Source organism: Marmota monax, unplaced genomic scaffold (assembly GCF_021218885.2).
Source record: "Marmota monax isolate L192 unplaced genomic scaffold, Marmota_monax_Labrador192_F-V1.1 WCK01_AAM20220418_F8-fsc00223, whole genome shotgun sequence".
Taxonomy (NCBI): Eukaryota; Metazoa; Chordata; class Mammalia; order Rodentia; family Sciuridae; genus Marmota; species Marmota monax.
Window position 1 is genome coordinate 1,381,240 of NW_026692990.1, and position 27,340 is coordinate 1,408,579.

A 27,340-nucleotide genomic window follows, 5' to 3' on the forward strand; every position below is an offset into this window, starting at 1 on the left:
TATTATTATTTTGGTACTTGGGATTGAACACAGGTATGTTTAACCACTTAGCCACATCCCTAGTCCTTTTTATTTTTATCTTGATATAAGGTGTAAATTGTTTAGATCTTGCTGAGTAATTGAGGCTGACTTTTCAAGTCACTGTAATTACAGGTGTGTGCCACCATGCCCCGTCAGTGAATTAATTTTTTTTTATTATTTGCATTTCTTAATCTTTATTTTATTTCTTTTCATGTGGTGTTGAGGATCAAACCCAGTGCCTCACATGTGCCAGGCAAGTACTTTACTACTGATCCGCACCCACAGCCCATTTAACTTATTTAACTTATTTTTATTTTAATCTTACCAAAAAAGAATTCAGGGCCTCAAACATGCTGGGCACTGAGCCACAAACATTTTACCACTGAGCCACACTTCTACCCCTCATTACAGCTTTAATTTCCTATTCCCAAATACTAATGATAAAAATGTTTTTTTCTGATTTATTTGCCTGTATCTTCTTTGGTGAATGGTCTGTTGAAAAATAGTCTTTCAACATTTTTGAAATTTTTTGAAATTTTTTTTTTAGTTGTCAAAGGATCTTTATTTTATTTATTTATATGTGGTTCTGAGTATTGAACCCACTGCCTCATACATGCTAGGCAAGCACTTACCACTGAGCCACAACCCCAGCCCTCTTTTGCCCATTTTTAAAGTTCATTTGTTTGCTAAATGTTGAGCTTTGAGAATTCCTTATATATTCTGCATCTGAGTTCTTTGTCATGTATCTGGTTTACAAGTATTTTCTTCCAGGTTGTTTTTTAATTATTTCATTAGCATCTTTTATAGAATAAAATTTTTAATTTCCATCAGTTTTTATCATTAATGGATCATGCTTTTGGTATCTTGTCTAAGAAGAACTCATTGCCTAATTGCATGCATGATAATTTTCTCTTTTTGAAGTTAAATAGTTATGCATTTTACATTTAGAACAAATCATCAACTTATACTTCATTTCTTTATAATATGTTAGGAGATTTTGTTCGTTTTCTCGTTTTGTTTTTGCATAGGGATACCTAGCTGTTTCCACACAGCTTGTTTAAAAGACCATCTTTTCTCTGTTGAATTGCCTTTGCAGTTTTGTCAAAAATCATTTGGTTAAATTGCATGGGTCTATTTCTGGATTCTCTTATGTTCAGTTGATCTATGTGTCTGTCCTTTTCCAGTAGTTGTAGATGGGCACAATACCTTTATTTTTATTTTTATGTGGTGCTGAGGATCAAACCCAGTGCCTTCCACATACGAGATGAGCACTCTACCACTTATCTACAACTCCACCTAAGTTTTAGAATAGTTTTATTTATTTATAACTATAGGGAAAAAAACCTTGTGGGATTTTGGTTGGAACTGTGTTAAATATATAGATGGCTTTGGTTAGTCTTTGAATTCATGAATATGATATGCCTCTATTATTTGGTCATGTTTATTTTCTTTCATCAACTGCATGTTTTAGAGTTTTTAGCATGTCCTGCACATGGTTTTTAGTATTTATTTTTTTTATTTTTTTATTTTTTGGTTTTTAGTATTTATACTTATTTCCTATTTGTGGCATGTATTGTCATGAATGTTATTTTGTTCCATTTTTAATTGTTCAATGATGATATAAAGGAATGATTTAGTTTTGTTTATTGACCTTATAAATTGTGACCTTTGTAAACTCTCTTATTCTGGAAGTTTTTTTGACAGACTTCTTGGGATTTTCTGTGTAGTTGTTCATGTTGACTATGAACACAGACAGTTTTATTTATTTATTTTTCATCCTACATTCCTTTATTTATGTTCACTTACTGTATTATTTAAGATTTCCAAATGATGCTGAATAGAAATGTTGCAAGTAGATATCCTTTTCTTGTTCCTGATCTTTAGAGAAAGCAGTCAGTAGTCATTGAATGTGACATTAGTTGTAGGTTTTATAGATGCATGTTTTCAGGTTAAGGAAGTTGTCTTCTATTCTTGGTTTGCAGAATGTATAGTGTATTTTTCCAAATGCAATTTATCTATTCAATGATAAAATCATATTGTTTTCTTCCTTAGTCCATTAATATTTTGGATTGATTATTGAATATTGAGCAAACATGGTCCTGATATATTATTCTCCCACCCCACTCACCCCCTTTTTTTTTGTATAGCTGGATTTGAATTTGGTATTTTGTTGAGTATTTTTTTTTAATTTTTTTTTTTTAGTAGTTGGATACAATACCTTTATTTATTTTTATGTGGTGCTGAGGATGGAACCCAGGGCCTCGCATTTGCGAAGCGAGTGCTCTACCACTCAGCCCCTTATTGAGTATTTTTAAATTTTGTTTATTTTGAAAGAGTTTTGGTCTGTAGTTTTGTTTTTAATATTTGTTATTTAGTTATAGGTGGACACAATACCTTTATTTTATTTTTATATGGTGCTGAGGATCTAACCCAGTGCCTCACGCATCCTAGGTGAGCATTCTACCACTGAGCCACAACCCCAGCCCTGGTCTGTAATTTTTTGTTTGTTTGGTTTTTGTTTTATTTTTGTGCTGTGTTGGTCTGGTTTTGTTATCAGGGTAGTGTTGGAGTCAGGAGTTTACAAGTACTCCTGTTTTTAAAGGAATTATATAGAGTTAGTGTTATTTCTTCTTTGTTTCACATGATTTATCAGTAGTGTATCTGGCATAGATTTCTTTGACCTTATTCTGTTTAGAATTTGATGAGCTTCTTGAATTTCTGAATTTGCACTTCAATAAAATTGGTCAGATTTTAGCTATTATTTCTTCAAATAGATTCTCTGCTCACATTCTTTCTCCTTTTCCTTCTGTGACCCAGAGAACCAATTTAGACCTTTTGGTGTTATCCCCTATATTTCTGATACTCTGTTCTCTTTTTTGTGGGGGGCAATTAGGGATTGAACTTGGGGTCACTCAACTAATACTGAGCCACATCCTTAGCCCTATTTTTTTTTTTTTTTTGCATTTTATTTAGAGACAGGGTCTCATTGAGTTGCTTAGTACCTCACTTTTGCTGAGACTGCCTTTGAAATCTCGATTCTCCTACCTCAGCCTTCCAAGCCACTGGGATTACAGGCATATGCCACCATGCTTGGCTTTCTATGTCGTCTTCTTCTTTTTTTTTTTTTGAAGAAATTATTTTTCTTTTTTTATCATACTGGCTAATATGTGTTGATCTATGATAAGCTTCATTAACTTTCTGCCATCTCTCTTTTGCTATAGAGTCCTTCTACATTTTTATTTATTGTATTTTTAAGTTGTATAATTTTCATTTGGTTATTTTCATATATTTTCTTTCTTTGCTGAGACTTTGTTTCAAGTCTTCCTGTTAGTGTCAATATTTCTATAATGGCTTTTAAAGTGTCTTTTGTTAGGTAATACCACACTGTGTCATCTCAACATTGCCATCTCAATTTTTTGGATTATATCTAAGAAATTTTGAAATTATGTTAGAGGCTATTGATCTTGTTTCAGTATTATGGGGCATATTGATAATTTTTGTTTTAGGAATCGGTAAACCTATTTTGGTTCAGACCACTAGTACTTTAGCCTTCCTTGAGCTGTGCTTTCAGTGTCAATACAGTTGTTAAAGTCCTTGCAAACATATCTAGATCAGTCCTGTGTATATGCCATTTAGTGTTTAGTCTGGGTCTTGGGCCATAATCTGTCTCTTAATTCAGTTTTAGTCTGTGGTCTGCTGTTTAGAGTCAGATTCGTGCATGTGTTATTTCAGGAGTGAACCCAGTGGTTCATAAACAACTTGTCATTTTGCTTTTAGTAGTTCTCCCCTGCATCTATTCAGTCTTCCTGGTTCTTTGGGCTACCCCCTTTTTGGTCTTCTTGCCAGAAAGTCAGAACTTTAATCACCCAACATTGTGTTGTACTTTTTCTGACTGTGCCTATGACCAAGGAGCAGAAGGACAAAAAGAGAGAAGAAAAATCATTCTTCTAATTGGAGAGCAAGGTTCTTATCTTTCAGAGTTTTAGTTTTCTGCTGTTTTTCATTTGCCACTGTTGCCATCCAAGATTTGCTTTGGTCTGGAACACAAAGGAAGAGAAAAAATAAAAAAGGAAAACAGGGTATTTCTTTATACTCTGAGTTTTTGGAGACCACTTTTTCACTACTCAGGCCAAAACTGGACTACAATTTCTTTCTTTCTTTCTTTTTCAGTTTCTTTCATTTTTCTTTTCTTTTTTGTGTCAGAGATTAAACCCAGGGTTACTTAACCACTGAGCCACACCCAGCCTTTTTATGCCAAATCTCACTAAATTGCTGAGGTTAGCTTTGAACTTGTGATCTTCCTGTCTCTGTCACCAGCCCCAGGATTACAAGTGTGTGCCACCACTCCCAGCCTGGACTAGTTTCTTTTGCAGCTTCCTCTGACCCCACCAGTGGACACTTTCAGATTTCAGAGTGCATTGTGTATATACGCAGAGATTCTGGAAGAACAAGAAATCCTAAACACATCATTTAATCAATAGTACTTTTGTCACCAGAGAGGGTCCAAGGAATTCCCAAAAGAAGGGAACATCAACTTGGAACCACTCATGTTCTTTTTTATCCTGTGGTACTGGGGATCATACTCAGGGCTTCTGCCCCAGCAAGCACTCTACCTTTGAGCTACACCCTCAGCCCCTCCCAGTTCTTAACATTTATTACAAAAAGAGTAGAAGGACCTGTTCTTATGTAAAGATTTATTTAAGAACAGCAAAGGAATTCACACTCAGAAGTGTGGATGACCCTTGCCTCTCAGAGAAGATGAGTGACATGCCCAAATTTGAGTGCTCTGATGATATATATGATTTTTCAGAGGGTGGGCTGGGATCACAAACAGGTGAGCCGCTGTTAGATTTCGATGATTTGTTAAATGTTTATAAACTTTCTTAAAGATTAAGTTTCGTGACAGCTAAATCCCCTAACAACCACTCTATACTTAGAGGTTAGAATTTTTTCTGTATCAGATAGCCTAGCCATTAATCATTTGTGGGCACATAGAGTAAGCACCTCAGGTGAGTGAAATTTTAATTAATCATACGTCTAATCTCTATAAGCATATGTTAAATGTTCTGTTTATCTTTAACTGATGAGCAAACCCAACATAACTTGTCATGTTTTTAGATGTCTCCTTTTATTAAGGATCTTTCCCCATGATCCCATTGTAGTTGACCTATTTCACTTTGAATCCTAGTCTTCTTCCCCAGTCTGCCTATAACTACATATTAATAACTGTCCTCAGTGGGAACAGAGGGAACTGTACTTATTCCATTTTATCTAATACTGAAACTTCTATGGATTTTTTAAATGAAAGAAATACAATATGAGTATTTGGTTTGGGGACCTAAATTTTCCCAACAAAATTTTGTGATAGCACAATCTAATATGTTACCTTGCATTTAACTTGCTAGCACAATCTTAACAAGTATTGTCTTACAAAAAGTATACTTGGACTTTTGTTTCCATAAGGGCTTATATTCTTTCTCTATTCAAATGACTCTCTTTTCAAATGCCTTTCTCCCCATTATCTTTCATAATTCTCTCTTTTACTGTTGTTGAATACTAATTACACCTGATCCTCATTTGTCCATGCTTTCCACCATGATGTAAAGAGCCCCTCATTTTCCTTGACTTTAGAAACATTCCCTTATAACATATTTGCACATTTGCTTTGTTTATTTGTCCTTTTAGCTGTTTGTATTAGACAGGAAGAGACTGACGCACAACAAAAAAAAAAATTGACCTGTTCAGTAGAGTGAAATGTTAAGTATGGCATACTGTTTAAATGGAGAATAAACTATAAATGCTTAGTTGCATGGTGAATTTTTTTTATATTTATTTTTTAGTTGTAGTTAGGCACAATACCTTTATTTAATTAATTAATTTATTTTTTATGTGGTGCTGAGGATGGAACCCAGGGCCTCACACATGCTAGGCGGGTGCTTTACCACTGAGCCACAACCCCAGCCTCATGGTAAATATTTTTAATGTCATGATTTTTTATTATCTTTGTGGCTTAATACATTTTTGAAGAATAATAATGATTATTTTTAATAACAAAGGCTCCTTTATAAAAAAAAAAAGAACTAAAATATTGGAAAATAGATTGCTGGGGTTGTAGCTCAGTGGTAGAGCACTTGCCTCGCATGAGTGAAACACTGGGTTTGATCCTCAGAACCACATTAAAAATAAATAAATAAAGATTGTGTGTGTCTACAACTAAAAATTTTTTTTTTTAAATTGGGAAATAAAGACATAGTTTCTGATTACACCCCAATCCTCTTTATTTTCATTTTTGTTTCTTTTTTGTGGCAGAGCACACCAGGGTTGACCTACCCAAATTCCCCTTTTCAAATTTTGAGACTAGGCCTCACTAAGTTGCCATGTTTTCAACCATTTGTAAAATCTTCATAAAATCGTTTTGTTTATTTTTGCAGTCCTGGGGATCAAACCTAAGTCCTGGCCCATGCTAGGCTGGTGCTGTACCACTGAGCTATACTCCCACCCCATAAAATCAGAATTGAGGAGAGCTCTTATAAACAAACATACATACTGTTTACTAGCACAGGTTGAGCATCCCTAATCCAAATTACAATATCTGAAACTTTTTTTCATGACTGTCATGATGTCAATTATAAAATTCCACACCTGACTTCAGGGTTACATGGGGTGAAGTATTTTGGTATATTGGGTCATAGATCTCTACTGATTGGCATTGAAGAATATATAAGACATATTGTTAAATGCCAAAAAGAGGTGATAACAATGTGATAGTGATTCCATTTGTGCAAAAAACCCAAAAATCATATTGGTGTCCATATGTGTGTGTAAAAATAGCAAAATTCATGAAAGAACATCTACCAAACAGGTCACTTCTTAGGAAAAGAGTAGATGCAGAAAGAGAGATGTTAAGGGAGACTTGTACCCTTTGTAGTTTTTAGAAGATTGTTTTCTATTATTATGTGTATTACTAAATTTAACAAGGAGATTATGAATAAATAAATAATGGAATGTTGATAGTTTACTATTATTTAACCATTTAGATGCCACTCTGACAGTCAATAATTTGTGAACATTCTCTGGATTTGAAACCCTTTTTTAATCACATCAAATTCAGTTTTTTATTAGTGCTTTATAGTGATGTATAATTGTGGGTTTTATGTTGACATATTTATAAATGCATATAACCTAAATTGTTCCATTTCAATCTCCAGTATTGTACCCTTACCTCTCTACCTCCCTCCCCAACCCCTTTCCTCTATTCTATAGAACATCTGTTAATTTATTTTAAAATGTTTTAGTTGTCAATGCACCTTTATTTTATTTATTTAACATGGTGCTGAGAATCAAACCCAATGGCTCAAACATGCTCTACCACTGAGCTACAACTATAGCCCTGTTATTTTTAATTGGCTTTTGAGATACCAGAGTGATTTTGTTTCTGTTAGTCTGTAGGACCTCGAGATCTCAGTTCCTTTTTTTTTTTTTTTTTTTTAATGTGCATGCACAAATACAAATAAAAGCCCTGGAATGTTTAAAGATTCTAGATGTTAATAATGACAAACTCTGAGAGATACCATTATACATGTTAAAAATATTTTTTATTATATAGTCTATTGTTTCTATAAGAAATAAATATTGTTATACCTAGTAGATAGTAGTTAGGGGTTTTTGGTAGAAAATACTCAACACTGGAATTGTATGGTGAACTTGATATTCTCATACATTGATGATGGCAGTATAACTTGAGGCATCTGTTTTGGAAAGATATTTAATATAATGTGTCAAAAGTCTGAAAATGATCATACCTTCTAAAAATGCACTGTGCAATAACCCAAGATTATGTTAAAAAATATGCTTATGAGAGCATTACTTTTAATTAGAAATTGTCTTTAATATCTTAAATTGCATTTGGTAAAATATTATGAAGATCTTAAAAATGTTCAGGAGAAAATTCTGATAAATCTAAAAGCTCCTTCTCAGCCCTTTTTCTGCAAAGGTAAATAGTACTTTTTGCTTTTACTTTTTTTGTGGTGCTGGGGATCAAACCCAGAATTAGGCCCATGCTAGCCAAGTGCTCTACAACTGAGCTACAATGTTAAACCAGAATTTTTTTTTTTTTTTACCTATATTGCTAAAGATTGGTTTTACCTCTGCTTGATCTTTATATATACATTTGTGTTTTTCTCTTATTCGATTCAGTATAATATCTTTGAGATTTATACCTATCGTATATATCAGTACTTTGTTCCTGTTTTATTCCTGTTTAGTATTCCATTGCGTATCTATACAACAATTTATCCTGATTTTCTATTAATATACATTTGAGTTGTTTCTAGTTTGGAACTATTGTGAATAAAACTCTTATAAACATTTTGGTTTGTATCTTTTGGAGGACATATGCACTCATTTTTCTTGGGTAAATAATTAGCAGTAAGATTACTTCTGAGTGTGGTGGCACACACCTATAATTCCAGCTATTCAGAGCCTGAGGCAAGAGGATTCCAAATTAGAGGTGAGCCTATGCAACTTAGCAAGACCCTGTCTTAACATTAAAAAATAAAAAAGAGCTGAAGATATAACTTGGTGGTAGAGCACCACTGGGTTTTATCCCCAGAACTGAAAAAAAAAAAAAAATAGGATTACTATAGCGTATGGTAAATGTTTCATTTTATAAGAAACTGTCAAGCTATTTTCTAAACTGTACCAATGTACATTCCCACTAGCAATGGGCTGGAATTCCAGTTATTCCATATACTTGCCAGAATTTAATATCACTAGTCTTTAATTTTAGCTCTTCTGATGGATATATAATATTGTCACATTGTGGTTTTGTATGCTTAAGTGCTCTTAGTTTTAATGTTTATAACTTTTGAACCAATATCATTTTAAGGATGTAATCTGAAATCCAGAAAAAAATTTATATGGACAATATAAACTCTTCCTATATAGCTTAAAATAGCCAAATATTAGAAATAACCTAAATGTCAGATATTATCGAAGTGATTACAAAATTTTATGATAAATGCATAATGATAAAATATTCATCCATTTAAAATTATAGAGTAGAATGTCAACCAAAAAAATATGTATATAAAATGGTATATACTGCAGCACAATTTTTTAAAAACTAATATAAGGAAACACATTGAAATATTGTTAGATGGCTATATTATGTGATTCCCCACCCCATTCTTATGTATGTTTCCTACAGATCATGTGATCATTTTAGAATATCATGAAATGTAAGTAAATTTTTTTAAAGAAAATCCATATTTTATGTTCCATAATGATTTCTCTCTCCCTAATCTTTTCTACAAAGTAGAAATTTGTTTTCTTGGGTTTCTCTAAATATTTGATTTCTGCTATTGTTTTGACTCCCTACTTATAAGTTGTATGAAAAAGACTCTCTTATCATTTCTTTTTCTGACAATCTGATGTGCCAACAACCAGTCCAGGACAGAAGATAAAATAGAACGATTCAAGAAAGCAGTTGAATACTATTCAGTCACAACCAAACTCTCTTCACTGCCAGTGGGTCCCTCCTTTCTAGGTAAGGCTTCCGTCTGACCCCAGGCTGCTCTGTTCATAGGGGAAACTGTGTTGGTACATCAGGAACTCCAGGGTCAGAGTGGAATCACTTATTTGTGATTGTGCCTTCCTAGAAGTCATCACTATTTGGAAGGCATTTAATTTTGATTTTCATGTAAAACAATGAAGACCCTGCCTTCCCAAATTTTTAGATGGGGAACAAAGTTATTTGCTTAGTTTAGACTGCTTCTAGTAGTAACCCATGCTGTCTTGATATAAAACAGCCCTGGCTTTGGGGTTAGGTCTGAGTTTGAATCCTACCTCTGCTGCTTACCATCTGTGTGACTTTGTAAAGTCACATTCATGATATGTAATCTATAGGGTTATTATCATATGAATTTTTTTTATTTAAGACTCCTGGCATGACACAGAGTAGCTGTTCAATTAACTAACTTTCTGTGGTGTTGGGGATCAAACCCAGGGCTTTATGCATGCTAGGCAATGGCTTAATCACTGAACCATATCCCCAGCCTGTACCTTATTTATTAATAAAAATTTTCCATGTGGTGGTGGTTTGGCAGAATATAGCATTGTAAATTTATTAGGACTGATTGAAGTACAGCCTTTTCTCTTGGCTTCAGGCTTTCGAAATAACCGTCTTGGAAATCCTCCCCTTCCACGAAATCAAATGGGCACAATTTCTGCTGGAAAGCCAATGGTAAGCATCCTTTAAGAGGCCTGAGACCTTTTGTTAGCATTGGACTCAGATTGCTTCCTGGTTTTTATTATCTGAGTTGCAGAGATAGGCTGACTTAGTGTTAGCAGAATGCCAAGATCATATATATCTGTATCACATTCTACTTTGAGGCTTTCAGACTATGAAAAGATAACACCCACATCAGTAACCATTAGGGCATTGTGAAGGTAGATTAGCTAATGTTAGGGAATGTTCTAGGTGACCTGGATTGATTCATTGTCCTTTTTCTAGTGGATTCTGTTCATGCAGCACGGTTAGAATTATTTCTTATCATTCTCAGTAGGATATCTCAACAGTCCCTGCTACTGGTATCATCTACTATGTCACAACTGCTGAGGGAACCATCTTGGAGCCGGTAAAATGTTAAACAGATTTTCTGTCTGTTTTGTCCTTTAGTTTTCTCACCAAGTGCCCCAGAAAATGAAATATCCACCACCATTCCCAATGGGACCCAACTCATCTCTTCTCTTCTCCCATCCTCTGGGGGATTCCCATGCTTTTTCTGAGGATCCCATGCTGCAGGACAGCCCCTTTGCCAATTGGGCGGTCTCTTATGACTCCTCTGCATCCCAGTTTCCCAATTACCTGACTTCCAAAGCTTCACCTCCTTTGGGACCAGACTCTTCCCACTCCTCTTCCTCTGATGGTGATGAGCCAAATGGAGCCAGTTCTGAGTAAGTATCTGTATAGACAACCAGGGGGAAAGACTTCAGAAGGAATGTGGGAAAGTGTATATTTTGGGCTTTTCTCTGTCATTCTTTGTTCTTTTGGCCCTCTGCAGATGATAATTTTCAGATGACCAGGCTACTGAGGTCAAAGGCAGCATAGCAGTTGGTTAGTGAAATCCTGATATGGATGTGCATTATAACTTGTCTGTCATTTCTCCGTTTGTGAGGGGGATAGTTTGAATGTAAAAAAAGAAAAATAATGTATAGAGTTGAAGTGATAGAACAGTTGAGTCGGCAGTTATATTGTTTAGCAACTGAGACAGGGTTCTGGTCCTAGCTCACTTTTTAAAGATTATTCCTCTAAACAGATTTTTCTTGGGAAGCAGAACTATTTTGAGACTGCAGTTATAATTATTTTCTTAGAATATAAGCAGATTCTTAGCATGGCCTTTTTTTAAGATATAAAGGATTCAGAGTGATTCCCATGACTTTTGATTGCTTTGGTTTGTGTCAGGTGAAAGAATCCAGGAAGGCAGTGATGGCCACTGAGAGGAAAGGTATCATCTCCAGTGCTAACCCAGTGTCTGGACCTCCAGAGGGTTTGCGAGATTCCTTGGGATCACAGTAGCCATCTTGAGTGGAAGTATCTTTAGCTTCCCTTTTCTGTTCTACACTGTCTTTCTAAATTTTTCAGTCACATCACAGAAACTCTTCAGCAGCAGCCTGGTTGGGAAGATCCCAATGGTGACAGAGGGTCTTGGGTACAGCCTGTGGATGCTGGAGTTTCAGAAACCAGCCTAGGTGATGGTGAGCCTCACATCCCATCTCTGCTGTCTATGTCTACAAGGAACCACATGGACATCACAATTCCACCCTTACCACCAGTAGCTCCAGAAGTCTTGCGGGTTGCTGAACACAGACATCGAAGGGGTCTTATGTATCCATATATCTATCACGTCCTCACTAAGGTGAGACAGCAGATCAGCACCCACTTCCCTTCTATTAAGAATACTTTATATTTCCTAGGACTATAAGTTATCAGAAAAAAAAGTCTGATGATTGGTGTTTGAAAAAAGATAAAGAAGACCAAGTGTGCTGGTGTTCCTCCCCATATTAAGGGCCCCAAATGAGTCAGGACCAGCCAGAGATAGGACTGTACAGTAAATGATGTGCCTAAAAGTGAAGTATAATTCTGAGATTTTGCATGACCATGCACCAAGTTGGTGGACGTTTTCTAGGGATAGGCAGTCTAAGAAGAGGCTTTGTGCCATTGTTCCTTATGCTTTCCTCTACTGCATAGCTGTTCCCCTCCTCTGGTCTTACCATACAAATCCATCCACCAGCAAATTGTCTAAGACTTTCCCCATTAATCAGCTGATGTCAATCATAAGTGAGACCTCCAAAATGGAATATAGCTTATAAATTGACTTGTTAGCTGGGCTTCTTACAACTTTTTTAATCTGATACTCTGCATACAAACAGAAAATTTAGTGGCTGGGCTGTAGAGGCTGCAGTTCTTTGTTGGTTCTTCTCAGTTTGGTTTCAAATCTTGAAAGTACTCATTTTCTCCTTTCCCTTGCACCTTTCTCTAGGGTGAAATTAAGATTCCCGTATGTATTGAGGATGAGTGTAACATGGAGTTACCTCCAGCTGCTCTCCTGTTCAGGTCAGCTCGTCAATATGTATATGGAGTCCTTTTTAGTTTGGCAGAGACACAGCGGAAAATGGAACGCCTGGCCATACGGCGGAGGCTACCTGTGGAAGGTAAGTGTAACTAGATCTAGCTTTGACGTCTCTCAATGCTTGACACAGCAAAGAAAAAAAGATATATATATGCAGACACATCATACAGGCTATGCAGTCTTTAAGAAAATGTGTCATTCATCAGTCACAGTGGTTCACACCTGTAATCCCAGTGGCTCAGGAGGCTGAGGCAGGAGGATCATGAGTTAGGTCAAAGCCAGCCTCAGCAATGGCAAGGCACTAAGCAACTCAGGGAGACCCTGTCTCTAAATAAAATACAAAATATGGTCAGGGGTGTGGCTCAGTGGTTGAGTGCCCCTGAGTTTAATCCCCGGTATCCCCTAAGAAAAAAATGCATCATTCATGAGAATATGTATCAATATGAGAAGCACATTAATGTAATAGCCCCAAATCTGCAATTATTAAACATTCGGAATGACTGCTGCTTATAAGAACCATGCTGGGCTTTGAGAATATGGAATTGTATCTGACACAGTCTTGTCTCCTCAGAAGGGTTTAGTTTTGGGATTTGAACCTGTGCTTAGGTGAAACCATTGGGGTGTTTCAAGCTACAGAGTAATATGGTCAAATCATTCAAAAAAAATACTGTAAATTTCTGCTTCCATGAAGATAGATTGGATGTAGTTTTTCTATTCTTGCTGCTAAGTACAACTAACCCCAGGACACATATAAAACAAGTATAAGATATTCTAGATGGTGGGGAGAAGGCAGACTGGCTGATAACCTTGAGGCACAAGGAATGATGCAGTGGTGCACTAGTGAGTGCCCTAGGTTTTCTTTTTGCCTCATATATCCCAGTCTGGGTGAGGAGCAGCAAGCTGGCAAATGGCCCAGAAATGTCAACAGCTGCAGACCAATAAAAGCCTCCAAAAAGCTGGCTTTCTGTGGTCAAAGAAAGAGAACAAACATCCTAGCAACATAGAAAAATTTTAGGTAATAACCACTGTACTCCAGCCATAATCCATAGCATGCATACACACACACACACAGAAAAGGCCTTATGAAGAGAGCCTAGACATTCATCCTTACCAGGTATAATGAGGTGCCTTACCTGCTGCTGCTGGGGAGGTATCAAATAAGGTTAAGCATGGACTGCAACTTTCCACTCCCACCTGGCAGTAATGAAATTGTGTCCTCCTTTACCAGTAGTGGTCAGAAAAGTCCTGCTAAAACACAATATTTAAATAAAATCCAGAATCTTTCAAAACATTCAGCTTTTGCCGGGCACGATGGCACATACTTACAATCCCAGTGACTCAGGAGACTGAGACAGGAGGATCACAAGTTCAGAGCCAGTCTCAGTAATGGTGAGGTACTAAGCTACTCATTGAGACACTGTCTTTAATTAAAAAAAAAAAGGACTGGGGATGTGGCTCAGTGGTTGAGTGCCCCAGAATTCAATCCCCAGTGCACCCCCTCCCCAAAATACAACAAATGTTCAGTTTTCAATTGAAAATTCCTCATCATGCCAAGAACTAGGAAGGTTTCAAATTCAAATGATCTCAAAGTGACTAAGAATAAAGTGACTACCAAGATGATAAAAGTCTGGATTATCTGAAAAGGATTTCAAAGCAGCCATCAATAAAATGTTTTTAACAAACAATTATAAATATGCTTGAAATAAACTAAAAATAGAAATTCTAAGCAAAGAAATAGAAGATTTAAAGAAAAGCCAAATGGAAATTAAGAACTAAAAATATATAATTAGCAAAATAAAACACTCAATGGATGGATTAAATCTTAGGTAAGAGATAAAAGAGGAAGAAATCAGTGAACTTGAAGGTAGAACAATAGAAATCACATAGTCTAAAAGAACAGAGAAAATAGACAGGAAAAATTAAGCATAACAGAAGATTTGATATTGGTATCATCAAAGTCTCAGAAGGAGAAAAGAAAGAGGATGAAAAATGCAGAAGTGTTCAAGAATAATGGCTGGGCTGTACTTAAATTTGGCAAAAATTTAAATCTACATATTTAAAAAAACTGCATTAATCACAAGGCAGTAAGGAAATCCGTGTCAAGATAGATCATGGTCAAAGTTTTCAAAAGTAGACAAAACTTACTGAAAGTAGCCACACAAAAATGGTGCTTATTGGGGAAAAATAATGCAAATAACAGCTGATCTCTAATTAGAAGCATTACAATCCAGAAGAAAGCAGCACAGTATTTACTGAAAGAATTGTCAACTCAGAATTCATTATCAAATAAGAAAATTCTCTAATAATTAAATTATGACATTTTTTCAGTTGAAGGAAAACAAAGATAATTTTTCATAAGCAGAACTACCCTAAAAGAGTGGCTAAAGGTAGTTCTTTTCATAGGAAGAAAATGATAAACTAAGGAATCATGGAGCATCAGGAAGGAAGAAAAAAACAGTGGAAAGAACAAAAGAATACATAAGTACAATAGACTTGCTGCCTTGAGTTTCTAAATTATGTTTCACATTGAAGCAAAAATCACAACAGTGTTTAATGTGGTTCTCTATTTAGAGAAAATATTTTAGACAATTATAAATAGGGTAGTGTAAAGAAATATAACATAGGTCAGGTTTCTACATTTCACTTGAACTGATAAAATTTCAATACCAGTATGCATAAATTATGCATATAATTTATTTATAAGTATTTGGAATTCAACCCTGGTCCTCAGGCATTCTAAACATATGCTCTACCACTGAACCATATCCCCAGTCTCCCTTTGTATATTTTTTAAATGCATGTTCTAGGTATTAAATACATAATGAGAGTGTGGTACAGTATGTGCCTAGCATTCATGAGGCCTTAGGTTCAATCCCTAGCACCCCCAAAATTATACAAAAACAGTTGTTCTCAAAAACAGTATAGATAGGGGCTGGGGTTGTGGCTTAGCTGTAGAGCGCTCGCCTAGCACGTGCAGGGCACCAGGTTCCATCCTTAGTACCACATAAAAATAAAAATAAAGGTATTGTGTCCAACTACAACTAAAAAAATATTTAAGAAACAACACTATTGAAAAATCAAAATAGAATCATAAAATTAGTTGAAATAATCCACAAGAAGAGAAAAATAAGAAAACAAAAGAAACACTTAAATAAAACTAACATGATAGACTTACTCTCTAATATATCTATAATTTTATTAACTATATAAAGTCTAACTATGCCATTTAAAATGCAGATTGGTAGACTAGATAAAAACTAGCCCAAGTAAATCTACTAAAGATTTACTTCAAATATAAATGTTTCAGTTGGTTGAATGTAAAAGGAAGGAAAATGAAACACATGCAAACCTTAATCAAAAGAAAGCAGGAACAGCTATATTAATCCCACATGTAGTAGATTTCTAAGAAAAGAATATTGCCAGAGACAGAAAGAGACAATATATAATGATAAAAGTGTCATTCTGCCAAGAAGATAAAGCAATCCTGAATGTGTGTCACCAAATAATATAGCCACAAAGTATATGATATAGTAACTGATAGAACTAAAGGAGAAATAGACAAACCCATAATTATAGAAACTTCAACTGCCATTTCAATAATGGGCAGAATCACTAGACAGAAGATCAGAAAAGCCACATAACCAGTGAGCAGGAGCTGGTCAACTCTTAAAGAACATCCAACAAGAGGACAATATACAGTATTTTCATGCAGCCCAGCCACAGAGCATATTGATCATATCCTTGGAAATGATCTATCCATGATAGATCATATCCTTGGAAATAAAACAAACCTCAGTAAATTTAAAAGAATTGAAATCATACAGAATATATTCTCAAACTTCTGTGGAATTGAATTAGAAATCAAAAACAAACATAAAATCTGCAAATATTTTGAAAATAATAAAGCATGTATATATAATCTTGAGGAAAAGTCTCAAGGGAAAGAAAGGCAGAACTGAATGAAAAATAAATACCAGTCCACCTCAACTTAAGATGGGCCTGTGTCCTGATAAACTTACCATAAGTTGAAAATATGTATATATGGAAATGTCACAGTGGAACTCATTAACTTGTGCAATTAATATGTGTTAACAATTAAAAAATAAAAAGCATTTAATATGCCTAACCTAATGACCATCACAGCTTAGCAACATAGCACAGTGTAGAGTATCAGTAGTTTTTCTTCATGACCGACCACATGGCTGACTGGGAGTTATGGCTCACTACTACTGCTCAGCATCAAAGAGAGTTTTGGACTGCATAGCTCACCTGGGAGAAGATCAACATTTAAAATATGGTTTCTATTGAATGTATATTAACTTTTTAACTATCATAAAGTCAAAGTAACATAAATTGAAAAATTATAAGTTGGGGACCATCTGTACAACATAGTAAAATTTGTGGAACAGAGCTAAACCATTGCTGAAAGGAGAAATTAATACCACTAAATGCTCACATTAATAAAGAAGAAGCCAGGTATGGTAACACATGTATATAATCCCAGCTATTTGAGAGGCTGAGGCAAATTCAAGGCCAACCTCAAAAACTTAGACCCCCATCTCAAAATTAAATTTTAAAAAGTCTGGGGCCAGTAGTATTGGGCCCAGTAGTATTGTGTTTGCCTAACACACGTGAGACTCTGGGTCCATACCCAATTCATTCAAAACAAAACAAATCCAAAAGAAGAGCCTCTAATCAGTACTCTAAAATTTTATTTCAAGATATGAGAAGAGGTTAACCTGGGCCACCCTGGGGGTGAGAAGCCTGCCAGGCTTGGGGTAGCTACATACTGTGAGGAATTGTGCAGGGGGAATGGGGGTACATGTGGGGAAAGCCTGGACCACAAAGTGGAAGGGCCTTTCTCCCTCCCTCCCACCCTTCTTTATCAGTAGGCCTCAAATCTATAGCAGCTGCCTTAGGCCCAGTAGAGGGCAGCACCTAGCCATGCATCCTGATCCTTTTCCAGGGGGTTTGAGGCCTATCAACCTGGGACCCTGGAAGAAGGCATCACCCAAGTTCATTGGGTGGGGGGAGGAAAACTCAGGTATGCCCAGCTTCTGGGGAGAGGGCCTATGTGCATATGGTCACTTAAAGTGCATCTGCTACCACCAGGGGTGCCCAATTCTTACAGGCCAAAAAGCATGGGTCATGGTGGGGGGGGCGGGGCTTATGAGGAAGTGAGGAAGAAGCCTCCATGATCCTTGAAGGCATGAGCAAGCCTGGGGGTGGGAGCTGGAACCCAGAGACCATGGCTGCATTACACCAGACCAAACAAGGAGGGCACGGGGCCACCCAAGAGCATGCAGCCACCTGTCGTGAGAGCCAGGCCCTTGGCAACAGAGGAGGGTGGCAGGTAGCGAACTGGGTGCTGGTGGAGGAACAGGTGGAGCCTCAGGAACTGAGCACTGGGACTTATTGAAAGTGCCCACTCAAGGGAAACCTTTGGACTAAGAAAGTGCTGCCACGAGTCCTGGACCCCAGGAACAGACAGTACCCTCCAGAACATTCTGCTCCAGCCAAGGTGGTGAGAGCAGCAACTCCTAAACAGCACAAAGACAGCAAGGTTGGTCACTTTGCAGATACAATTAACTGATCCACAGCTATGAGATAGCTCACAAGTGTTTGCAGCCAACAGCTTTTAAAGCCTCAGCTTTCCAATACACTGCCAGCCAAGAACATGAAAGAAAGAGGAGAGCGACAGTAAGAAGAACCTGAAAACCCAACAAGAAAAATCAGGGAAGGAGAAGCATGGGGTTGAGGACTGCCAGTAAGATGGGCAGAAGAACAAAGGTAATAAATACATATGGGTTTCGCTTCAAATAGACATGAAGCCTATTGTACCCAGAGAGAAACTTGCCCACCCACAGCAGTAGAGACCTATACCTGCCAAATGTGGGGAAATTAAAGGGTCTGAGCCTGCCTGGCACAACCATAAGAAGGCATCAAATGTGAAGAGTGTTGGGGTGGGTGGGGCACAGTCATCCTTCTGTGGCCAGGGATGTGGTGGGGCATATTACTGAAACCCATTTTGACTGCCAGTGTGGCTGTCAAAACTTTGATGTTGCAGAGGGGCCTCATACCCCCAGGCACATGAACAGCATCACCTACTACTTTGATGACAACGACAGCACTGAGCTTCACAGTATGGACCAGGAGCTGTGCAAAAACTACATAAAGTGACAGATTAAATACAATTTAGAGCAGCATTTCTTCCTGAGATGGAAAATGGATACCAGTGGTTTCCTTCCCATTACCCTTATTGTTTCCTTCTACCGAATGCAAGCCCTCATCACCAACAGTTGACTCATCTTTGTGGCCCTCAGGACAACAAGGTGGTGGAAATCATTGATAAGAATGTCCTTATGAAGGAAGAGCCTGAGAAGTGACCTCTTCCTGGTCCCCCAATAGTGGATTATTTGCACACTGATTTTTTACGCAGTTTCTCAACTGCCCTGAGTTTGTTCCTTGCCAGCATTACCAGAAAGAGACAAAGTCAGTGTCTGGCTTTCTTCATGAAGTCATCCCAGTGCCAACCAAAATGGAAGAGGTCAACAACCTAAAGACACTGCCCGAGGGCCTATCTGCCAGCCTGCCTCACCTGGATTCTGAGAAATGGATTGAAGTGAAGAAATGACCTGGGTTCCCCCCAGCACAGCCCAAGAAGTCAGAGGAGCCCAGGTTTGCCCACCTGACCCTTGCCTCAGCAACTTCCCTCCCAGAAGCTAATATCCAAGGTGAGGAACTAGATTTCTTGTTTAATGAGGAGATGGAGCAGATGAATGGGTAAAAAAACACCTTCACTGCCTACTCTAATGAGGACTCTGACTCTGAAATTGATGACCAGATATCAACAAGATCCTCATTGTTACCCAGGCACCACCTTACATGCACCAGCACCTGGGTGGGATCAGCAATCACACTTTTCAGCCAAGGTGAGTACTAAGCTGGCCAAAGTCATTAATGACAGGCTCTTCTGCTATGGGCAGGACCTGTGGACTGAGAAGTTTGAACCCAGATCAAGCAAGAAAATCAAGAATATCAGCTGAAATCAGTTCGACATACTTGAACCCTGAGCCCTCTGTAGACCCCAACCCGGAGGTTCTTCCTGGGCCACCTTTGTTCCATCAAGTTTCCACTTATGCCCTAGACAACAAGTTGTTTGGTGATCATGAGTCCTCTACCATTGCCTGCTCTCTTCCAACCATTGCCCCAGAGTTGCCAAACTACAGCAATGCCAGGACCCCATACATACCTGGACCCCACAGATCAAAGGGTCAAGCCAAGGGCTGGGGTTGGGGCTGGGGTTCAGTAGTAGATTGCTTGCCTCACACTTGTGAGGCACTGGGTTCAATCCTCAGCACCACATAAAAATAAGTAAATAAATAAAAATATTGTGCTCATCTACAACTAAAAAATACTAATAAATAAAAAGACTTAAGCCAAATGTCACAGTTTTACCCAGTGGTAAAAGAAGGACAGACGCTAGATGCCAAGATATCTCGACAAAGGAAGACAAGGCATGGCTTGAACCAATCCTTTGAGAGCCAGGTGGCCTGGGTGATAGATTTCCAAGAGCAAAGGGCCTCAACTGCTTCCATTAGCTCCAGCCCCTCAGAAGGAACATCTGAGGTTGGCAGCTCTGGCTGTACCCCTCAGTCACTGCCCAAGTACTAGCATCCTTTCCATGAGCTGCTCAAGGGAAATGGTTTCACATGTCTACCTCACATATCACAGGTGCTGCCTTCACTAGCAGAAGCACATGGGTATTGGCCAATCTCAGGAAATGAACATTCTTCTGCTTCTGGTCATTTTTCCTCCAACATCACTTCAACAAAAAGATATGTGAGGAGTTCAAGCAGCTGGCTCTGGGGGATGCCAAAGAAGGCTACAGATATGGTTTAGAGTGCTTTTCTCGATACAACAGTATGGCCTACAAAACAAGTTCCAGCTGGATATATTCAAGGATTTTCAGAAGGAAAAGGTGAGGGACTATGAATTTGGTCTACTTCATGGGCTGGAGAAGTTCTGGGACTTCTTGAAATATTCCAAAGCCAAAAATTTGGACATTGACCCCAAACTACTTTTGAATGGATGCTGCATTGGTGAGGAGGGTAACCACAAACAACACCCAGTGATAGCAGTAGGTGGTGGCCATGAGAGCAGGAAGCCTCCCAATCTTCCAGTGGGCTTGCCATAGTAATCAGCTAACCACCTACAGGCCAGCGCATGTGGGAAGATGCCAATGGACAAGCCAGCACTGGTACACACAGACTTTGGGAAAGTGAAAAGCCCCTCAGCCCTGGGGTTTGGAGCTGGGAATGGGTGGAATGGTCAGGGGTCCATGAGGTGCCTAGACCCAGGAGTGGACAAAGAAGGGATAGGTGTGGATTTATTAGGATGGGCTTTCATGCTAAGTAGCAGTATAGACACCTTTGGGGCAATTAGAGGCACCCTGGATAGTGGCTTCCACATAATTCCCTTCCCTTTCTCTTCATAATTCTTCATCTCAGCTTCTTGAAGAGGTGGAGATTGTGTGTGTGTGTGTGTGTGTACACGTGCACACGCATCTATGTATATATATATCATATTTTAAATTATTGATAGTTTGGATTACCAAAATCATCCTTTTTATTGTTTATTTTTATGTGGTGCTGAGAATCAAACCCAGTGCCTCACATGTGCTAGGCAAGCACTCTACCACTGAGCTACAACCCCAGCCCCCAGAATCATTCTTTAGCCCGGCCCATGGCTGGTAAGGCAAAAACCTGTTCTCTATCCACAGCCCCCCTTGCTCCTCCTCAAGCCAACTATGCAGCCCCTCAGAAGGCTTTGTGGGCCCTATTACCCAGTACTATCCTATGGAAGACTCTGACAGCATCCCTGCGCCCCAGGAGCACCAGCCAGCCCCTTGACCATTTAGGGTTTGTCATCACTGTATTCTCTTATTCTCTCCCTGATATCCCCACCATGCCCTTTTTCTATCTTCTGGGAGAAGGAAACCAAAGGATCTAAAAGTGGGGATTGGGGGAACATTTCAGCCTCTCCAACTGCCCTTACTCCCAAGCCCAGAGAAATGCTGCTCATACTGGAAATTACTATTAGAAGATGATTTATGTTTTCTCTGATCTTTCTATTGGGAAAATGGGGAGAAAAAGACAAAATTGAACATAAAAAATTAGAAAGCCCCCACCTAATCCATAAAAAGTGATGTCTTTCCCTTCTCCTTGGAATTTTTTTGTTTGTTTTTTTGTTTTTCTTGGAAATAATATTTTTTTCAAAAAGTTGCCTTATCGTCAAGCAGGAATCTGAAATAATACCCAAATGCCTGTTTTCCTTGGTGGAGTCAACTTAAAGACCTACGTTCTCTGGATGTGCCTGGGTTTGGACTGGCTAGATCTTTCTCTGGACTGAGTTGCTTGTATGGTGCCTCCCAACTGGAGGCAAGAGTGTTGGGGATGGCTTTTATCAGAGCCATGGCCAAAATATCCTGGCTTTTGCATCCTTGAAGCTGACATCCTATGTCTACACTGCTATCACTATCATGTCCTCTTTGCTTGTTGTCGCCTCATACCAGCCCCTGTGCTACTGCGATACCAAGCTCTATCCTGCTCTGACAACTTTCCTTCTACGCTTGGAACCCCAGGGCCAAGTTTGCTTCAGACTGGTAGAAAATATAGGTGGCCTGGATCTGGAACACACTTATCCTGAACCTGAGCATCTCCCCCATGTGTGATAAGAAAGGGGGGGAACACCTGACAACTGAAGCTTAGATATGTTTCTCAATGTTGTCCAGAGATCACTGAGACCTCAAGGTGGCTTTGTCTCATGAAAGGTGGAAAACTGTCCCATTCCTTTTTGAGGTACTGATGGGGTCTACCCATCTTGCATTCCCCCTCTGCAAGGCATTTCTGCCCACCCTCTGATCAACCACACCTCGGAATGAGAATGCACCTGGGAAGAGAGGATAACGAAGAATTAAGGGCTAGAGGGGAACCTGCCAGTTGGTAAAACCCTGTAGCAGAAAAATATACATAGAGTATACATAACTTCTCTTCTCCAGCCACTGACTGCTTGAGTTGGGCTATGAATGTCAATGGAATGGCTAAAGTCTACTGTTGTCACAAGTTAGGAAGGGTTGAGCTATAGTTGTAGCTCAGTGGTAGAGCACTTGTCTAGCATGTATGAGACATGGGGTTTTATCCTCCGCACCACATAAAAATAATAAATAAAATAAAGGTATTGTCCATCTACAACTAAAATTATTTTTTAAAAAGAGAAGCTAGGGGACTGGGGTTGTGGCTCAGTGGTAGAGCACTTGCCTAGCACGTGTGAGGCACTAGTTTTCATCCCCAGCACTACATAAAAAACCAAATTAAACAAAACAAAGGTATTATGTCCATCTACAACTAAAAATATTTTAAAAAGAGAACCTAGGGAGGTGATGAAAGTCTCACCTACGCAGACTAGGATGTGTCATCCCCAGTGGGAACTGGGCAACACAGAGAAGTTTGCTGTATTGTTGCTAATTACTGAGAACTTCTTTGGCCCTCCTTTTCAACAAATTCCTCTCTTGGCCCATAGGTCAAGAGTGAGACACAGTATCCTAGGCTGACAGGGGCTTACCCTCTGTCTTTGGGTACCTGGTTGTTTTTAGTCTGGACAACGCCCCTACCCCATCTCTGTCATTCCAGTGCTTAGTATGTGGAAAGCCCATCTTACTTCCTGTGACCCAGTCATCTTGAACCAAGGATGAATGTCTGGTCTCTACTATGACAACAGGATCTGAGGTCCTGTCCCACATGGTCCCATTCTCTGGACTCCTGGATCATATTCTCCTTCCCTCCATTTCCTCTTTTTTTTAAATTAAATATTTTGGTTTAGTTATAGTTGGACACAGTACTTTTATTTTATTTTTATGTGGTGCTAAGGATAGAACCCAGCAACCCACACATGCTGGGTGAGCACTCTACCACTGAGCCACACCCTACCCCCCCTTCATTTCCTCTTTCTTTCCTTTGGGTCACTCAGCCTGGTACTATATCCAGCACCACAGAAACCTTAGTGTTTGGCCCCTACTGGGTTTGGGGACACAAGAAAACCTTGGAGATTATGGAAAAGCTGTTCTCATCTAGAGTTACTCCCAGGCCCTGGGCTGCCATCCTCTCATATACCTGATCCTCAGATATCCCTGAATGAAGAGGCAGGCCCCTTTGAGGTTTGTAGTTGAGGACTTCATCTCAACATAGGCTGAGGAGGGGATGGGGGCCTATTTTCATGTTATTAATTAATAATGCAAAGAATAGTTTACATCTTCACTTTCTGAAAGCACCTGAATTTAAGACCAGTATATCTGTAATAAGCATGAATGGCAGGAGCCATCAGGACTAGCCACTTCATACCTATCACCTTTGTGTGGGGATCTAAGATCTGGTTAACAAAGCAACAGCCTGCCTAAATCCCCCTGTTGATGCTCTGCCCTTCCAAGGATGGTTCATGTCAGCATGACCTGTGAACCTCAAACAGAAGGTCTGTGTGCCTCAGCTGTGGTGAGGGGCAGGTTTCTCTTGTGCTCTCTCCAGAACCTATGACAAATGCACTACCAGTAGAGAAGGCCCACCCGGCCCTGCCTCAGTGTGGACCCCTGGGACTCAGAGGTGCTAAGCCTCAATGTCAAAGTTTTAAGTGTTTTGTTCCCTTTTTCCCCTTTGTTGATGATTGATTTACAAAAGAAAGGAAGCTGCTTAGAGGGCTCTGGAAGTGGAGAGGAAGGAACAAGAAGACCAGTAGTTAGGGAGGGTAGGGATCTTTTGCCAAAAACCTGGGTAGAGTGGTCTGGATTGTCTGGCACATGGCAGAGGCAGAGAACAAAAGTTATAGATGATTCTCACTGAAAAGGAAAATTTGTCATTTAGCTTTGCAGAGAAAGTTCCATCCTATGCTTATACTTACCATGTGCTAGGATATTACATTTAAAAGGACAAAAAAAGTAAAATACTTGAATGAGCTTATACTATGACATTGAGGGTAACTGATTTCCAGACTGAAGTGATTCATTCATTATTATAGTCCCACTGTTAGTCCTTTGTAATTTGTGATAACTATGTTTGACTTTTTAATGCAAAAACATATAATAATTAAAATTTGAAAAGACAAAAATACACATAATGTTGAAATCCTAACCGCCCACCCCCCAAGTGAGGATTTTCAGAAGTGGGGCCTTTGGGAGGTGATTAGATTCTAAGCATGTTTCCTTCGTGAATACGATTAGTGTCTTTCTAAAAGTGACCTTAGAGTGCTCTCTCTTCTCCCTCCTAGGCAAGAAAATAGTGAAAAGACGGCTACCTACAAACCCAGGAATCATGGCCTCACCAAATTGTATCAGCTAGCATTTAGCTCTTGGACTTCCCAACCTCCAAAACTGTGAAAAATAAATTTTGTTGTTTATGAGTCACCCAGTCTATGATATGTTGTCATAGCAACCTAAACAGACAATATTGCTGGGCATGGTGGTGCATGCCTATCATCTCATCTGCTCAGGAGGCTGAGGCAGGAGGATTATAAATTCAAATCCAGCTGTATCAACTTAGCAAACAAGACCCTGTCTCAAAATTAAAAAGGGGTAGGGATATTGCTAAGCAGTTAAGCACCCCTGTTTTCAATCCCTGGTACCAAAAATATAAACAAACTAATACAATATAATGCAAAAATTCTTAAGAATATATTGCCCCATAGAATTAAACAACATATAAAAAGAATTATACAGCATGTTCTAGTAGGATTTATCCTATTGCAAGGTTGGTTCAGTATTCAAATTTAACTCAAAATTTGGAAAAATCAGGCTGGGGTTGTAACTCGGTGGTAGAGTGCTTACTTAGCATATGTGAGGCACTGGGTTTGATTCTCACCACCATATATAAATAGATAAAATAAATGTCCATGGACAACTACAAAAAATAATTTGAAAAAAAATTCAATCAGTTATCTAATCAATCATCTAAATGAGCTAACGAAGAAAAATCATATGATCATATCAATGAATGCAGAAAATTATTTGACAGAATTTGACATTCATCTGTGATAAAAACTCCCAGAAAACTAGAAATAGAAAGGAACTTCCTCAACTTGACATCAAGAATATCTACAAAAACTTACAGCTGACTTTATACTTATTGATGAAAGACTGAATACTTTTCTTTTAAAATTAGGAACAAGGCTGTAATGCCTGCTCTTGAACATAGTTTTTGCCAGAGTAGAAGTCAAGAAAATGAAATGCAAGATTCAATAATGTTCTCCAAGATGATACACAAATATAATGCAATTCCTATTCAAATCCCAGCAAGATTATTTGTGGATATAGACAAGATTATTCTAATGTGGAAAAGCAAAGGAATTAGAATAGCTAAAATGATTCTTTAAAGTAAGAATAAATTTGGAGCAGTTGATGAATCTAATTGCAAGACCTATTATGTAACTACAGTAACTAAGACAGTGTAGTATTAGCAGATATACTGACACATAGAAGAGTAAAATACAATAAGGAATCCAGAAATAGCCCCCATAGGAGTAGAGTCAACTGGTTTTTGACAAAGCTGTTAAAGCACTTCAAAGGAAGAAAGATAAGTGTCTTTTTAATTGGTGGTGGATGTACTAGATATTCATAGGTAAACAGGTTCACATCTAAAAGTAAACATTATAAAAACCAATTGGAGGGGCTGGGGATGTGGCTCAAGCGGCAGCGCGCTCGCCTGGTATGCGTGCGGCCCGGGTTCGATCCTCAGCACCACATACAAACAAAGATGTTGTGTCCACCGAAAACTAAAAAATAAATATTAAAAAATTCTCTCTCTCTCTCTCTCTCTCTCTCTCTCTCTCTCTCTCTCTCTCTCTCTCTCTCTTTAAAAAATAAAATAAAAAAAAAACAATTGGAAAACCAGCAAATGACATATACAGACATTTCACTGAAGAAGATAACAGAACCCCACTATTATGTATATAACTATAATACATTAATAAAACATAAATGAAGTTATGTATCATTAAAGAAATGCAGATTAAAACCACAGTGAATTATTACTGTATACCTATCAAAATAGCTAAGATGAATAATAGTGATAATAACATGTCAGAGACGATTCAGAGAAACTGGATCACTCATAAATTGCTGGTGGGAATGTAAAATGACACTGCCGTTCTGGAATGTAATTTGTGGTTCCTTTCAAAATTAAAAATAGACACATTCCCAACACTTATATCATGAACATATACCCAAAACTTATTTTCCTGCAGAAACTTCATAATACAGCTTTATTCTTTTTTTCCCAGCACTAGGGCTCAAACCTAGGGCCTCATGCATGCAAGGCAAGTACTCTACCAAAATCTTCATTCTTTGTTTTTTAAAAGCTCTTTAATTTGAAGGATATCACTTTTTATACCTTTATTTTATTTATTTATTTTTATGTGGTGCTGAGGATCAAATCCAGCACCTTACACATGCCAAGCAAGCACTCTACCGCTTAGCTACAACCTCAGCCCCCCAAAATCTTCATTCTTAAGAGCCCCAAATTAGTAATAACCCAGTTATATATTCTTATGTCAAGGAATAATACTCAGTAAAAAAGAAACAAACTATTGATTCAACAACAGAAATGGATCTCAAGGGCATTATACTGAGTGAAAATGCCAGTCTC

General features: G+C 38.3%; 1 protein-coding gene and 1 pseudogene across 5 annotated transcripts in view; both read left to right on the forward strand.

Moving 5' to 3' along the window:
- Positions 1-27,340, forward strand: part of Fam120c (family with sequence similarity 120 member C) — a 127,018-nt gene that overhangs the window by 42,409 nt on the left and 57,269 nt on the right. For 4 of the 5 annotated variants that reach the window (XM_046452584.2, XM_046452580.2, XM_058582038.1 and 1 more), the window contains exons 5-9: positions 9,469-9,568; positions 10,188-10,264; positions 10,700-10,977; positions 11,666-11,939; positions 12,564-12,735. In XM_046452584.2, coding sequence (XP_046308540.1) covers positions 9,469-9,568; positions 10,188-10,264; positions 10,700-10,977; positions 11,666-11,939; positions 12,564-12,735 — 901 coding nt within the window. Of the gene's footprint in view, positions 1-9,468; positions 9,569-10,187; positions 10,265-10,583; positions 10,978-11,665; positions 11,940-12,563; positions 12,736-27,340 lie in introns of those variants that run through there. The other variant, XM_046452583.2, reaches the window with a different exon arrangement.
- Positions 17,848-26,543, forward strand: LOC124098030 (la-related protein 1-like; annotated as a pseudogene).